We start from the raw sequence: 17,188 nt of genomic DNA, 5'->3' as shown, positions 1-17,188 counted from the left end.
TGCCACCTCAGGAAAGCATGCAAGTTGGCTGACGTCAGCGACAGAAAAGCAGAGAGAGACGAGGAGGGCTTTGCTCGTGGAGGAGATGCACGAATGAGAGAACAGCAGCCGCATTTGCTGACCGGCTGTGTTGGAAAGTTTGTCGCCTAGCGGCTGTGTTGGAAGCTGCAGAGAGGATGCGTGGCAGAAGCCGTGGGGTGAACAGTGAAAATGAAAGCAACGGTCAATTAATCCCAGCCCTTGGTTTCAATTAAGAAGAGAATCCCAATTAAACAGTGAAAATGATGAACAGTCTTGACCGGTCAAGAAAAAAAAAAAACGGGTGGAAACCCATGTCCAGTGGCAGTGAATAGTAACTTGACTGGTCGAATTCTTGACTTCTCGAATTTGCTTTTTCTTGACTACGGGTGAACTTGCTCTAAGAGACCATCGTAACCATCAATCCTCTTAAGAATCGCTTTACACACAGCAGGCATAATTTTTTTTTTTTTTTTTTTTTTTTTTTTTGTTGATGACAACAGCAGGCACAAGTTACTATCATGGCAAAACGAAATAGTAAAAACATATGTGCAAGTAAAGGATCGACATCAGACAGAATCAAGTAATTAAAACAAGCAAAGACTCAAACTTTAAGATTCGATTACCTATATATTACACCACCTTGATTTGCACTTAAAACCATTTCTTAAACCAGCTTGATCGACCCTGTCATCTTCCTCCTCCAGCTAGCCGGCCAGCTCGTACTATATAAGAAACCAAACAAAAAGCGTACCTTTCACCACAACTCTCATCCCAACACCAACAACAACACAGACAAAAAAACCAGACCTACCTCTCTCTCTACTCTTAACAATTCAAATCCATACTCAAACCAAACCCCATTATATATTTGAATTTGAAATCTCCATTATTTTTTGTATCATAGCTTCATAACTCTATAACCATGCCACTTCTTCTTCTTCATCTACTCCTTCATTTTTTCACTTACTACAGTCTCTGCTTCTCTTCTCCACTACCTAAAACCCTCATTCTACCTCTCAAAACCCAGACACTCCCACATGGGTCGATCCCAAAACCCTCAAACAAGCTCTCATTCCACCACAACGTCACCCTAACCATCTCCCTCACAGTCGGGTCGCCCCCACAGAACGTTACCATGGTCCTCGACACAGGCAGTGAACTCTCTTGGCTCCACTGTAAGAAAACCCCGACCCTCACCAACGTCTTCAACCCACTCGCCTCCAAATCCTACATCCCCGTCTCCTGCTCCACCCCCACTTGCCGCACCCAGACCCGGGACCTATCCATACCCGTTTCTTGCGACCCGAAAAAGCTCTGCCACGCCATTCTCTCCTACGCTGACGCCTCCTCCCTGGAAGGCAACCTCGCCTCCGACACTTTCCAACTCGGGTCGTCGGGTCAACCCAGGACCGTATTCGGGTGCATGGACTCCGGGTTCAGCTCCAACTCCGAAGAGGACGCCAAGACAACCGGGTTAATGGGCATGAACCGGGGCTCCTTATCCTTCGTAACCCAAATGGGCTTCCCGAGATTCTCTTACTGCATATCCGGTCGTGACTCCTCCGGCGTCTTGCTCTTCGGCGACGCCAACTTCGCGTGGCTCGGGCCGTTAAACTACACGCCGTTAGTCCAAATGTCGACGCCGTTACCGTACTTCGACCGGGTCGCGTACACGGTCCAGCTCGACGGGATCCGGGTCGCCGGGAAAGTACTCCCCCTCCCGAAATCCGTGTTCCTACCCGACCACACCGGGGCGGGTCAGACAATGGTGGACTCGGGCACCCAGTTCACGTTTCTTCTCGGGCCGGTTTACACCGCTTTGAAAAACGAGTTCGTTCTCCAGACCAAACCGGTTCTGAAGCTCCTGGACGACCCGAACTTCGTTTTCCAAGGCGCGATGGATTTGTGTTTTCTGGTTCCGGTGAACCGGCCGGGTCTGCCGGTTCTGCCAGCTGTGACGATGATGTTTAAGGGAGCAGAGATGAGCGTAACGGGGGAAAGGCTGCTGTATCGGGTACCGGGAATGGTGAGGGGGAATAATCAGGTGTATTGCTTCACGTTCGGGAACTCCGACTTGCTGGGCGTAGAGGCGTTTGTGATTGGTCACTATCACCAGCAGAACGTGTGGATGGAGTTTGATCTGGTGAAGTCTAGGATGGGAGTGGCCGAGGTTAGGTGTGACCTCGCAAGTCAAAGGCTAGGTTTGGGTACCTAGGGAAGGTTAGGAGTATAGGACACCCCAGCTGTGTGTGATGTTACTGGCAACATTTCGAGTGCCCAGCTAACGAGGTCTATGTTCTGTAGTGCTTTGTAGTATTGAAATTCTATCGTCATGAGTCGTTAGATTAGCTCATTATGAGGACCATCTGCAAACAGTGACTGATTTAATGATTCTGACTTCAACTATAGAATTTCAATACTTCGAAGCAGTATGGAATTTCCGCAACAGTATCAAGTATCAACGATAGGCACGTATGAATGGAGGTGGGTCATTGTTCAGGTTAGTGTGTGGTCATGGATGGAAAGTTGGGTAAATATCAGAGTTTGGATTTGAGCTTTCCAGTTGTTCATTTGTTACTGTATCGTTTGAAATATTATATGGAAGATTCTCTGAATCTCTGTGGTTTTAAGGGTTGGTGGAGTAGAAGAGACTGGGGTTATTTTATTGGGGAGCAGGTGGGGTTTTGGGTCCAAGGATGATGAAGCAGCAGAGATCTGGTTCCATTGTCCTGGATTTCCAAAGCTTGATGAAGGGTGCAGAAGGTTGGGGGTCTATGGAGAGTCATGGAGGTGCAGTTCACTGGGTTTTTGGTGGCTCTGTCGGATCAGTGATTGTGGTTCAGAGAGAATCATATAAATTTTGAGAGCCGCAATGGCACACAATCATGAATCATGTACTAGCAGAAGCATGCCTCGTGCTTATTTAAATGAACTAGCTTGTAGATTTGTAAATGATCTCATACATCAATTCATGTTCAATTCTATTTCTCCCATGCTGGCCAAACTTCTCTTTAAAATTGAGTTATAGTTTCACGTTGACTATGCAAAATCATAGATGCGATTATAAGAGATTTGCTAATTTTGTTTTTGTTAATCATGAACTTGAAAGATAGATGGTTCAAATTATAATATTAAGTTGTATGCATGATAAACATTATAACAGTAAAAGTGATGTTTGATAGAAGTCATAGAACTAAATGATTGAATTTTACTTGTTTTGTAACTGTCTAATCAGATAGACCCGTATATAACTTAATTGTTGTAAATGTTCAAAATAACTTGCGTTTGAGTTTGATTATAGTACAATATATCCATACAAGATCGAGAAAATGGCTTGACAAATTATATCATATAGTATAAATGTATAATTGAGTTGATCAAAGATATGACTGCGGATGGTCATTGTCAATTGATGTATGTTAATGTGTTCAAGTCAAATAAAACATCGTCTTATCTTTTGGCGAACAATAATTGAATAAACAAATCTAGTGAATTTACAATGCCAAAGGAAAAGGTTTGAGTATTATGTAGCTCAACTGCTTAAGGAAATGTTACTCAAAGCTCTAATGTTGTGCTCGCTATATTATTTGAGATCATGAATCATGACTTCTCTTTAAAATTGAGTTATAATTTCACATTGACTATGCAAAATCATAGATGCGATTATAAGACATTTGCTAATTTTGTTTTGTTAATCAGGAACTTGAAAGATAGGCGGTTCTAATTATGAAATTAAGCTGTATGATAAACATCATAAAGAGTAAAAGTGATATTTGATAGAACAAAATGATTGAATTTTGCTAGTTTTGCAATTGTCTAATCATATAGAAATGTAGATAACTCAATTATTATAAATGCCCAAAATAACTTGAGTCTGAGTTTGATTATAGTACAATATATCCATACAAGATCAAGAAAATTGCTTGACAAATTATACAACATAGTATAATTGAGTTGATCAAAGATAAGACTGTGGATGGTCGTTGTTAATTGATGTATGTTAATGAGTTCAAGAAAAATAAAACATCGTCTTATCTTTTGGCGAACAATAATTGAATAAACAAATCTAGTGAATTTACAATGCCAAAGGAAAAGGTTTGAGTATTATAAAATATAGCTCAACTGCTCAAGGAAATGTTACTCAAAGCTCTAATGTTGTGCTCGCTATATTACTTGAGATCATGAATCATGACTTCTCTTTAAAATTGAGTTATAATTTCACATTGACTATGCAAAATCATAGATGCGATTATAAGACATTTGCTAATTTTGTTTTGTTAATCAGGAACTTAAAAGATAGGCGGTTCTAATTATGAAATTAAGTTGTATGATAAACATCATAAACAGTCAAAGTGATATTTGATAGAACAAAATGATTGAATTTTGCTAGTTTTGCAATTGTCTAATCAAATAGACATGTAGATAACTCAATTATTATAAATGCCCAAAATAACTTGCGTTTGAGTTTGATTATAGTACAATATATCCATACAAGATCGAGAAAATTGCTTGACAAATTATACAACATAGTATAATTGAGTTGATCAAAGATATGACTACGGATGGTCGTTGTCAATTGATGTGTGTTAATGTGTTCAAGACAATTAAAACATTGTCCTATCTTTTTGGCGGACAATAATTGAATAAACAAATCTAGTGAATTTACAATGCCAAAGGAAAATGTTTGAGTATTATGAAATATAGCTCAAGGCAATGTTACTCAAAGCTCTAATGTTTTGCTCGTTTTTTTTTTAAAGAATGTTGTTGTGCTCATATATGACTTGAGATCATGAATCCATGATTTTGAGTTAGATTTCTGTCCTCGTAGGGGAATGCATCAACTTTGTGAAAGGATTTTCTGTTTTCCATCCAAAGGCAGTAAATTACTCGCTTTTGAGATTAGCTCAAGTGGTGAATCAAGATGTGAAATCGAATTAGAATTAAACTATATCAAAGTTCGGATATAAGAAAATAAAAGAAAAACGAGTAATTATTAGTGATGAAGAAATGAGCGACTAAACTCTAGGCGACTTCGTGCTCCTCCATCCCGATGGTGACTTCACACGCCTCTATCTTAGCCACGATGATGCCCACCTTCTTCGTGGTAGTGACGACGCATGCCTCCTTCCCAGCAGTGCTTCAAAGCAGCCAAGCCTAGTGGCCTTCCAATAGATCGCGACTAGGAACACTTTATGTGTTTGTTCATTGACATACATATGTGGATTTATCTTTGTTTTTGTCCTTCATTATCGATGTGAGGATTGGTGGATTTCAATTTGGTTGGCGACGCTGATTAGATTGCTCCGATTCGTGCCTTAATCCCATCATGGACTGCTTTGCGGCTATCATCTATCTCATCGAAATAAGCTGATCTTTGATGGAGGTTTTAGGGTGGGGCTGCTACTGTTGGTGTCGATTGTGGTGGTGCTGGGCGGCGGTTGGCTTCTAGTTTGGTGGCTGATTGGAAGTCGGCTTCACTGGGTTGACAATGGCAAGACAAATATGTTGTTATCGAAGGCGGAGATGCAGAAGGTCGCGCGACGCATTGCTAGGGTGCCCAACAGTGGTTGGGTGTACAAATCAAATCTAGCTAGTTTGTTGGGTTACTTTTAGGTTCAAAACATAATCCTTTTGTTGGGTTTGGTTTCCCAGAGCGTTGGATTTGGGACCCATGAGATATCTTGATTGAATTTTTGCTCAAGTTTGCTCTTATCTCTATTTTGGGTGTGCTGCCTTTATTTTTAAGTAGATTGGTCATTGCTACATTCTACAAAGAGTCTCAATACAATCATGCTGTGAGTACCACAATTGCATGCCTTGGCGAGCAGTGTGCTTTAGGCTATGGTGAGTCTAGTTTTGGTTGGCTTGCTGATTTCTTACATACCCATATTGCATATTCTAATGGTTTGGTCTACAAATCTCAAGGTTGTGACAGTTCTATTATTGGTAATTATCTTGAGAAGACTGAGGAATTTATCTTATAGTTTCTTTTTACGTGTTTCAGAGCAGTGTTTTATTATATAAAAACAACTTATTTGTCTTTTTTATGTGTAATACTAATACACCTATTAGTTTGTCCTTTCTTAGCTCTAGGGTTGAGTCGGATTTGGCTTTTGTATGCTCCCTATTGAGATGTCCTCTTGAGCGATTTCTATCACTAATTCAATGAACTTTTCCTTAAAAAAAAAAAAAAAACAAACAAAATCGAGAAAACAGAAACGCAGCGTGTGGAAACTAGAAAGTAGAAACTCAAAAAGCAGTCAAAAGCAACCTTTTTAAGGCGACCAATAAAACGGTGTCGTTACGCAACAGAAATTTTACAAATATTGGAGTGTAATACATTAAATATGTTGCTACAGCTACTGCGTGTGATACACAACACACAGCTTTAAGCTCAAACGCGTCCGAGTCGAATCAGATCTCTCTCCTCACTCCAACTCGCTCCCTTTTTCTTCTGCCGAATCAACATTGTCAGTTAAACGCCGTCGTTTCGCTGCGATCTGAACCACCTCCACTCTTCGCTTCAGGTAATCACCAACCTCCCTCCCCATTTCTCACTCTTGTGTTTAATCTCTGATCGCTCTAACTTTCTGTATCGAAGCTCCCACTGTTAATTTTGTACATTGGATTAGCTCGAGCGAATGTGATTTCCAAATTAGGGTTTTGCTTTGTCTCCAATTCTGTATTCCAAACTTCAATTGGGGTTTTTGTTCGTGGATGGAATTGGATCATCTTGGTTTTTATTCGGTCTTGTTTGCTAATTGCTAGACCTAACAAGGTTGGAATTTACATAAAAATGAATTCTTTGAGGGAAATTTTGCTGATTTTCTACCATTATTTGCATTTTAATGGCGCTCATGGGTGTTTTTAGCCGGAAATCTCAGACATTTGGGCATTTTTGTGAGTAGGTCAAATGGCTCCAAAATTCTTGAGTTTTCTGAATGCATGTCATCTGGACTCTTTGTCTAGGTTCCGCATTACGCTATTTTTCATTCGGTTAGCTTCTTTTAGTTTAGTAATCGTTTTGGATACTGAAAAATGTACATGTTTGGCTTTTACAGTGAACTGGAAAGTCGGTAACTTGATACTTTCAGCACAGTTTTTTTAAAACTCGGCAGTCATGAGTTTTGTTTTCCGGGGGACAAGAGGCGATATTGAGAGTGGGTTTCCCGAATTCATACCAGAGCGGCGCGCAATGGTAAAGATTTGTTGTGTTTTGGAAGTTTTTCATGTGTTGTTTTTTTACTTAAGGTTACTGTTATTGGTTTCCATATTGATCCTGGTTGTGTTTTATGTCAGCGTGTTCATACAGCACGCTCTGTCAATTCCAACTCACTTGCTTTTCTCGTCACAGGTACTAATTTACTGGTTTATTTTTTTTTTGTCTTACGATTTTGATTGTTTTGTTAATTGCTAATTTCTGTTTATATGTTGTCTTATTACCAGTTCTACTGCTATTTATGATACTGAACTCGCACCAAATGTCTCCTAATTTCCTGGTATCGTCCTTCTAAAGTGTAAATATTTCTGTTTGTTTTACTGGTCAAGGTCACACTTGTTTTGGTTTGATATAATAAGGGATTATAATAATAACAATCCTTCTTTTCAATTTTGTATGTAGCTGTGGCTAGTCCTCGGGGTCTTTTTGATGGCTACAACGTTAAGGATGTATGCAACCTGTCAACAGCTGCAAGCTCAAGCACAGGCTCATGCAGCAGCCGCCAGTGGCCTTCTTGGTCATACTGAATTGCGGTTGCATATGCCACCATCCATAGCACTAGCAACAAGAGGCCGCCTTCAAGGTCTCAGGCTTCAGCTTGCACTTCTTGACCGTGAATTTGATGACCTAGGTATGGTACTTATATCAGTTAGAAATAACTTTCATATATGATATCAAATATATAGCTGTTACATCTTTCACCAACCTACCTTATCTCTATATATGTTTCTTTCAAATTTTAGAATGCACCCGTTGTTTTACATTGAAAGTTTCTCATGTTGAATACCAGATTATGAAACTTTGCGAGCTCTAGACTCCGACAATGTTCCATCAGCATCTTCTATGAGTGAGGAAGAGATAAATGCTCTTCCTGTCCACAAATATAAAGTTGCGGGTCCTCAAAAGTAAGTTCTTCAATTTTGATCTTAGCTTGGCTAGTGCAATAGTGTTTATGCTTAAATAAATTATGGTTCAAATGCAGTTTCTTCTGTGTTGAATTAAAGTCGCACCACATTGCATCTGTAAAACTCTAGCCTACTTATAATAAGACAATAAGAGAAGAGATTGTACTACGCTATATACATGATTGAACGTTACGGACCGCTATTTGGGGGAAAATGGAAACTTAATTGAATCATAGTTATATAGACTCTAGGTTCAGGCACACTGACTTTTATGGTTTTCTTTCATGCACAGTGGTACCTCATTGACGCAACAAGCTTCAACCTCAGTACCTGCTGAGGTATTATCCCGTTGTCCTTTATTTCCCCTTATTTGACAGCTTTCACTTGTAAGAATATTGTCCGTATTTCAGTCAGGCTTCCCAATCTATGATGTTCATTGAGTAGTTCGCTTGTTACAAAAAGAAAAGTATATTCACTAATAAGTTTCATATTAGTAGTGTATGCAAAATTCTGATGTTTGAGCATATAATATGTCAAATAACTAGATTGAATATTCTTTGATCTTCCCACTGTTTAGCAGAAGAAGCAAGAAACTGCTGATGTTGGGAGCACCAAAGCCATTGAAGATGAACTGACCTGTAGTGTCTGCTTGGAGCAAGTTAACACGGGGGAGCTCATCCGCAGCCTTCCTTGCTTGCATCAGGTTCAGTTTCTTTTTCCATCGACTCATTCTTAAGCCTTTTTACTTACAAGTTAGTCATATGAGTTGTGGGGAGTTCATAATTGACTGTATGTGCATAGAAGGCACTTCTCTGGAATGATATACGTCTGATTAGCAAAGAAATAGTACACTTAGTATTTTTTTTTTTTCCATTTTCTTTGTTTCAGTTTCATGCTAGTTGCATTGACCCTTGGCTAAGGCAACAGGGAACATGCCCAGTGTGTAAATACAGAGCAGGTTCTGGATGGCATGAAAACGGACAAGGTGCAGCAATGGATGCTTCTTACATGGTTTGATCGTGACAGTGTAACTAGTAGAATACCTGCCTGCTGAGTTAGGCACATAAGTTGAAAGGTTATGGCCCAGATTGGTGTAATTACATTGATATAGGTATTGGGGTCGCACGGAATTATGTCATCAAAACAACAAGTTTGTATATTTGAATTCTTGTGATTTGAATTTATAGCATAATCTGATCGACCTTCAAATTTAGACAGAAGCTTGTTGACTCCACAAGTCCACATGTGCATTGATGCATTATTAAGACTTTAAGAGAGAGCAGAGACTGATTAAGCACAATTAAAGATAGTTTCTTAGAGCAAGTTTAAACGTTGAGGTTACTGGGTCAATACTATTCACTGTTTTTTGCGTTTTATTTTCACCATTTTGATAACTGAGTCAGATACTATTTACAATAAGTTACTCTAAGTCACTTTCTGGGTCAATTTCGTGACCCGCAAACTGACATTTGGTGACCTTTTATGAACAGTATCTGACCTAGTGATTTAAAAAGTGGAAATGAAAGGCAAAAAGTAGTGAATAGTATTGACCCAATAACCTCAATGGGTGAACTTGTTTTTCCAATCAGGAATTTATAGTACCAATTTAGTCAAGAAACTCTGGTGGAAAAATGACCTAGTGACCTAAATGGTGGAAATAAAAAGCAAAAAATAGTGAATAGTATTGATCCAAGAACCTCAACGGGTGAACTTGTTTTTACAATCAGGAATTTATAGTACCAATTTAGTCAAGAAACTCTGGTGGAAAAATGTGCAATTTCTTGTAGCAAATTCATTCTTATCTACAAGTGTAGGTCCATTTTACCCAAAAGTCCAGAATGATGGCTATCTTAAGCTTTAAATACACCTCCCCATTATTTGCAACTTCAAATTTCAATCCATAGTTAATTCACTTAATTGCAGAGTAAGCCAATAGAGGTTTTCATGGAGAGTAGGAACCACCACTTCCTTGTCATCTCCTGCACAGCACAAGGCCATATGAACCCTAGTCTCCAACTAGCTAAGCGGCTGATAGACATTGGAAGCTCACATGTCACCTTTGTCACCGACGTCGACCATGGCCTTGCCCAAATCAAATCCTTACCTTCTCTAGAAGGCTTATCATTTGCTTCGTTCTCCAATGGCTTTGACGATGGAGTCAGACCCGCCAATGACCCAGACCACATCATGTCTGAGCTGAAGCGGGCGGGATCACAATCACTCACAGCTTTGATTGAGAAGATCTCCAAATCCGATAAGCATGGCCCCATCACTTTCTTAATCTACACCATCCTCCTCCCTTGGGCTGCTGAAGTTGCTAGTAGTTTTGGTATAGCTTCTGCGTATCTATGCATATTATCCACCACTTCCTTTGCTATTTGCCACCACTACTTCAAAGATTACTATAAGAATCAGAGTAGCCTTCCATTTCCGAGTTCCATAACAATAGATGGTTTGCCACCTTTTGCTTCTGATGAGCTACCTTCCTATCTCCTACCCACCAGTCCACATGTTTCGATTCTCCCTACTTTGCAGGAACACTACCAAATCTTGGAACAGGATCCCAACTCTTGTGTGCTGCTTAACACCTTTGATGGGTTAGAGGAGGCAGCAATTAGAGATATGAGAAGTCATATGAATCTGATTACTGTTGGTCCCTTGATTCGTTCCAATGGTGTCGAAGTTTGTTGCGACTTGTTTGACAAGTCTGGGGACGATTACCTTCAGTGGCTGGACTCAAAAGCAGATTCTTCTGTGGTTTATGCATCGTTTGGGAGCATGGTGGTGTTGTCGAGTGGTCAGATGGAAGAGATACTACATGGTTTGGTTGACAGTGGACTCCCAGTTCTATGGGTTATCCGCAAGTCAGGAAATGAAGGGGGTCAAGAAACTCAAAATCTGATAAACAATACACTAAAGAAGGAACAGGGGTTAATAGTGCCATGGTGTTCACAAGTAGAGGTGCTGAACCACAAGTCAGTTGGGTGTTTTGTGATGCATTGTGGGTGGAACTCTACTATAGAGAGCTTGGCAGCTGGTGTTCCGGTTGTCGGGTGCCCTCATTTTGCAGACCAGACTACAAATGCCAAGCTCGTGGAGGAGCTGTGGGGGACTGGAGTTAGAGCCAGAGCGAATGAAGAGGGAGTGATCGAGCGTGGCGAGATTAAGATGTGTTTGGAAGTGGTGATGGGGGATGGAGAGAGAGGGGAGGACATGAGAAGGAATGCTCAGAAATGGAAAGGTTTGGCTGTGAAGGCTGTGAAGGAAGGTGGTTCTTCGGATGATAATCTCAGGAACTTCGTCAGAAGGTTGGGCTGAAATGGGTTGTTGATATACATCCAGCCATAGATGATTGATTTCATCAAGGTTCAGAATTCAGCTCCTGACATCCTGTGGTTTTTTTTGGTCGATCTGACATCCTGTGTTGGCGAAAGTAAATCCAGTGTTGTCTGTTTAATTTCGTTCAATCACTTCTTCACCACCTATATAACTTTATTTCGATCCAGCATTCTAGCCATTTCAAATTCACGTGTTAACCAAGTAATTACGCATGAAATCAAGGTAATTGAGAATCATAAAAGCCTTCAAATAGTTGCTTCAAACACAGAGATTCAGAAGAAAAGCCTCACTTGATTGAAATTGACGACTAAAACCATCCAAATCTGAAATTTGCTTCAAATGAGTTATCGTGACATTCAAAATCATAGACCACTCATACTACGCTATTGCATAAACTCCACCATTCTGTCTAACTAATGAGTAGACTAACTCATTTATTCCATCTAATCAATTATAAAGGTTCATAGTAATAACATGCTCAAGGGCCTATTTTCCTTTGCCTTTTCCCTTTCCTCCCTTCTTGGCATCTAACTTAGCTTGAATACGGGCAGCAGCGACAGCTTTGGCCTTTTCTCTCTTCTTCTTTTCCTCTTTGGTTGCAGCAGCAAGTTCTCTCTGCTTCTTCAGTTCTCTGTGAGTTGCAAAATGTAACATAAGCCATCAGAATTCTTATAAACTTGGTAAATCTCAATGGATTCAACAAAGAAACAATTATTACAGAATATAGATAATAGATAAAGTAGTAAATATCTTACTCTAGCCTATTCATTTCCTCTGAAGCACTACCCAGACTCAATCCCTTCCGTGGGTTGCAGGCAACTAACTCCACTTCAGATATGAGGGTTGCACTGCAGGATATATAATATGTATTAGTTTCCAAGGAAATTATAGAGGCAGCATTTGTGACAAGGAATGAATATCATCGACAAAGCACTGAAGCAGTATGAACATTTGAATACAATCATAAAGCAACTGATAGATGCATAAATTGGTATGGGTTCAGTAAGAAGGCCAACCCTAGAGGAAGCCTTACCACTTCAACATGCTTCTTGACATTGTAATCTATATACCAAATATGTCTGTTTACAGTGGGGTGCAGATGACCACCAATGATGCAATCATTTTTTTTTTTTTTTAAAAAGAAAGTATAATTTCATTCCTTATCCATGATCAGAAGACACGTACATCAAATGTTGTCTTATACCAAAATCATAGATGACACAAGCCGCCGAGCAAATTGACATGTAACCCTCATCGTAAACAGGATGAACTCACTTATTTGAGCCTACAAAACAAAGGACCCAAACCCTCACAACCTAACTCCCCTAAATAGTAAATCTAGTCACCTAGAGATCTCAATTGGTGTACAACTAGAGAAAGTAAGAATTAAGCCGATAAAGACCAAAATCAATTTGATAGGCTAAAACTAGCCACTAAGACCACTAAAAAAGGCTAGACAAGAAAACTCCAACCCACATGACCAATAGACCTGGCCCAAGGACAAAGCCCAAATACCCAGCCCCAACCACCAGGACCAGCCCAACACTTTGGTGACGGGCAGATACTAGCACCACGAACGCCTTCACCATCGCCGCCGCCGCCACTGGCAGCCATCGTAGTCGCATTCGCCGTAGCACACCGGGTGGCCATCCCACCATGCCATCACACTAAAGCCATCGACCAAGCCAAACTAGATTGCGAGAACCTCCATTAGGACGGTCCCAGTAAAATCCGTCCTTTCGCTGCCATAACCGAGCCTCGCAACCACCTCCTATATGCATTTGAGCCACATCCTCATCCAAATCTAGAGGTCACATCAGATTGCACCCCACCACCAGTTGTCGCCAACCACATGTAGTTGCCAAACAGTTTCAATCCCATCACCAGTCCGTAATCAAATCGGAATCGATCTGGTCACCAACTCGATTTGGGTCTCCTTCATGCTTGCTGCCTCGTTGTCATTCAGAAGCATCCCATAAAACTAGTCCCGTTTGACCACGCACGGAGCACGTCGGCCATCCCTGAGGCCTGCCTAACATGGCAGCGTAGTCGGAAGAGCGGAAAAGCCAATGATATTTCATGCAATCATATTTCATATTTTCACTAAGGGGACTGAAAATCACTCTCCTCATTTTACAATCCACACTCCTTTTTTCCCTTTTTGATTGAAATTCTTTTAAAAAGACAAAATTAAGTTACGCAAGACAAAACTTTAACTTACTAAAAAAAGAAATATGAAGTGTGGATTATAAAATGGGAAGTGAAATAGTGTGAATTTCACTCCCATTCCACTAATTTAAATTGTTGCCAATAACATTATTTTCGCATAAGGACAAATATTTTCGTAAGTTTACAAGGTAACTAACACTTCAACTTAAAGAGCAATATCAATAGAAGAATAAAAGAAAATCATTACTCCGGTGGGAATGTGGGATAGATATCTGGTGGTGACGCTGCACTGCCATAAGCATATTCGGGCTTGCAAGTGATCTTAGCAATCTCACCAACGTAATGAAACCAAGTTAACCAACAAAAGAGAAACCATGTCACAAGAAGCTTCAAAAATTACAAAACTCCCTAAAAATGAGAAAATCGTATTGTCCTCATGAGTCGTATCACATACTTCCCCGGTTTACACAAGAACGCCTTCATAATGAACTGCCCAACACAAAGTACATGATCATTATAAAAATTCACAAAGCAAACACAAGCTTCCATACTATTTTCCGATTTAACTACAAAATGTGGCCACTAGAGCAATAAAATTTGAACACCAGAATCAAAATTACAGTTTCTACCTACCATCGACTAGAGGAAGGTCTTATTATTCCTTCTAAAGTGTAAATAGTTCTGTCAGTTTTACTGGTCAAGGTTGTTGTAAATGATAATGAATATTCATGCAATAGATATTGCTTAATGTATGCGATTTCATACTCGTAATGTATGCGATTGACATACTTGTAATGTGCGATTGACAGACTCGTAATGTGCGATTGATTAGTATAGCTATTATGTATTGCCTTTTGTATACATGACGTAACCCTATATAAACCTCATGGTGAGATGAATACAATACAATACAATTTTTCCAATTCTCTACAACACGTTATCAGCACGAGCTTTAACCTTAGCCTAAGAACAAACCAAAAACCAAAAACCCGAAAATCTTCTTCATCACCGCAGCTCCTAGCCCACGCTAGCCTCACCTGCGCGCCTTCCCCTGCAGCACCTACGCGCCCCTGCGCACGCATCCCTGCTGCCCCTGCAGCACCAACGCACACCAACTGCATCCTTCTCCTTTCCTGTGCACGTCCTTCTGCTTGCAAGCCCCAAAATGTCTAGTTCGGAACCTCTGATCAAAATACTTTCTTCATCAAAGTTGTTCGTCTATGTCTCTTCCATCTGACCTCCGAATTTCAGCCTTATCGGAGTTATTTTGAGACCTGTACACCAATCGAAGTGAAAGCTGTTCAGAAGAGAATCTGCTCCGAATTTCAACAACCCACTGCAGCAAGTGCTGCAGCTCCGTAGCCGCAAGCCTCCTGCAGCCCCTGCTGCCCCAACACGCGCGTGTTCTCAAGCCTTGGACCATCACGTAAGTTTTTATAATTAAGGTTGCTGCTTTATTGTATTTTAAATTCTTTTATTTATTGCAGAATTGTGAAATATATGAACATTTAATTTTGAGTATTTAATAAAGCGGAATTGTGGGGATTCATGCTTAACGAACTAAGAGCGTTCGTATGAACTAAGAGTATTCATAATGCTTGGACTAAGAGCGTCCGTAAGCATCAAATTGTGACCATATTAAACATCATTGTTCGGTCTAATCCAAATATTCTTGGAAATCGATTTCTTGGTAGCATTAAGGCTCGGAAATCTTATATTAGTTGCCGTGGAAGTTTTTACTCCAAAACTAATCTATTCTCCTTTGTCTTTGAATGTCGAATGCAAACGTGCAAAAACTCGACTTCACTAAACCAGATTCAAATGACATTTGTTATCACCGATGGGTGAATGACGTCAAGAATCACCTCACTACTAATGAGATTCTGTGGAGAAGAGCTCACAGACTAAAGATTAATTGAGAAAAATCCTCTCAACCTTCCCCGTCTCAGCGTTAATGATTGCCAAGCAATAGGCTTGTGTGCAATGCTAGATGGATTACGAGGTTTCATCAACTTATGTCAGTTACTGAGAAAGCTAACAACATACTCATGAAAAACTATAATTCAAAGGCCCGTTGGAACTAAGAGCGTTCACGAGGTGAATTATAATAGCGCACCTAAAGAAGGGCGCAAGGAGCGGAACCCTAAAAGTTAGGGGCCAACGAAATGGACGTGTGGGTTCATACAACCGCCCTACAAAGGAAGGAAAACCGCGAGATTGATAAGCGGACACGTGGCAATATTGGCCAACGTGGGAGAGGCAAAACAGGAGCCGCCGGTAGTGGTGGTGTCGCCACCAACGTCCATGGACGATGTCCAAATCCACAAGGTGCATCTCAATTAATGGGTGAGGTAATACTATAGATGTGGATCTTTAAAGCATTGGTTTAAGCACTAGAATACGAGTGGAAAAAAAAAGCTGCACAATACAAGTGTATAAAGATATGAGAGAGCATGAGGCTTGTTTCGCAGCTGAAGGAGATGATGGAAATGACAATGACGTCAATCTCATCATTACAGACTTCAAATCTGACGAGGAAAACAACCATGTTGATGCCGCAGATTTTGATTAAATAGTCTTTATTTTCCAAGAATTTTGTAATGGCAATATGCCTTGGTCAATAAATGACAATTGTATTAACTCTTTCTCATGTGGCGCACCCAATGAAATATGATGTCTAGGAAAGTCATTGAGATTAGTGGTACTTAAGAGAGCCTCGCTCCACCAACATCTCTCTAATTCCCTAGTCATATTTGATTGGAGTTACCAAACGGATTGAGTGACTACGATTCGTCTAAGTTTGATTTTTATTTTGGATTAGACTTTGGAAACTTTGATGTAATCATTGGCTATTAATAAAGTGTCAATTCTTTTACTTAATGTCTTGGACATACCTTAATTTGAACTTTATTATATAAGAGCCAATGGTTTTCATGTGGAAACACATTATGAGAATGGACAGAGTTCCTTTGCATCACCTCTAATGACTACGGACATAAACGAGTATTAGAGAAACTTATGTGTCGCTCTAGTGGGTTGTATGCAACCACTATTCGAGTTATTGAATCCAACCATGTCATGAGAGACGACTTATGGGATTCTGACACATATAGGCTTTGGCATGACCGTTTGGGACACCCAAGTCGTGACATGATGATCCGTGTATTAAAAGACTTCACACGGACATCCATTTTCAGAACAAAGAAAAGTAAGAACCAAGAATGGTTCGAGGAGCTGCACATGCGCCTCATGGCGCCATGATTGTGCAAGACCGGCCACACATGGCCGGTGCCGCCTACCCCCTGCGGCAAATACATGGCATTGACGCCATAAACCCTAATTCAACTCCTCTCTCTACTTCTCAAGTCCATGTGACATTGTGGCTTAACCAAAACCTTCATTGGTTGATTATAAGGCCCATGTTTCGTTCTGTAAAGCCTGTTCTTTAGGATTGAGACCATCCTATGCAAAGGAGATTGATGAAATAATTCCATTCTTACAAAGAATCTAAGGGAATTCTGTGGATTTGATCAAC

General features: G+C 40.3%; 3 protein-coding genes and 1 pseudogene across 5 annotated transcripts; 3 read left to right on the top strand and 1 right to left on the bottom strand.

The window, feature by feature from the left end:
• Positions 1-630: 630 nt before the first annotated feature.
• Positions 631-3,014, top strand: LOC133715847 (aspartic proteinase PCS1). Its single transcript, XM_062142511.1, has one exon. It carries the CDS (start codon positions 944-946, stop codon positions 2,234-2,236), a length of 1,293 nt encoding a protein of 430 aa, XP_061998495.1. The 5' UTR covers positions 631-943; the 3' UTR covers positions 2,237-3,014.
• A 3,356-nt stretch (positions 3,015-6,370) lies between these two features.
• LOC133715111 (E3 ubiquitin-protein ligase SDIR1) lies at positions 6,371-9,365 on the top strand. Of its 3 annotated transcripts, none has more exons than XM_062141473.1 (9): positions 6,371-6,548; positions 7,083-7,219; positions 7,321-7,375; positions 7,468-7,520; positions 7,643-7,871; positions 8,031-8,145; positions 8,438-8,483; positions 8,723-8,848; positions 9,034-9,365. In XM_062141473.1, exons 2-9 carry the CDS (start codon positions 7,142-7,144, stop codon positions 9,160-9,162), a joined length of 831 nt encoding a protein of 276 aa, XP_061997457.1. In that variant the 5' UTR covers positions 6,371-6,548; positions 7,083-7,141; the 3' UTR covers positions 9,163-9,365. The 3 variants fall into 3 exon arrangements, with proteins under 3 accessions (XP_061997457.1, XP_061997459.1, XP_061997458.1); XM_062141475.1 differs by having other exon boundaries at positions 6,372-6,548; positions 8,726-8,848; XM_062141474.1 differs by lacking the exon at positions 6,371-6,548 and adding an exon at positions 6,614-6,799.
• A 660-nt stretch (positions 9,366-10,025) lies between these two features.
• Positions 10,026-11,650, top strand: LOC133717490 (phloretin 4'-O-glucosyltransferase-like). The gene has a single exon (XM_062144212.1). It carries the CDS (start codon positions 10,090-10,092, stop codon positions 11,461-11,463), a length of 1,374 nt encoding a protein of 457 aa, XP_062000196.1. The 5' UTR covers positions 10,026-10,089; the 3' UTR covers positions 11,464-11,650.
• Positions 11,651-11,799: 149 nt separating this feature from the next.
• The window catches only part of LOC133716874 (peptidyl-prolyl cis-trans isomerase FKBP20-1-like), a 31,135-nt pseudogene continuing 25,746 nt past the window's right edge, over positions 11,800-17,188 (bottom strand).

Source organism: Rosa rugosa, chromosome 6 (genome assembly GCF_958449725.1).
Source record: "Rosa rugosa chromosome 6, drRosRugo1.1, whole genome shotgun sequence".
Taxonomy (NCBI): domain Eukaryota; kingdom Viridiplantae; phylum Streptophyta; class Magnoliopsida; order Rosales; family Rosaceae; genus Rosa; species Rosa rugosa.
The sequence above is the reverse complement of the archived record's forward strand: the minus strand, read 5'-3'. Positions and strand labels throughout refer to the sequence as shown.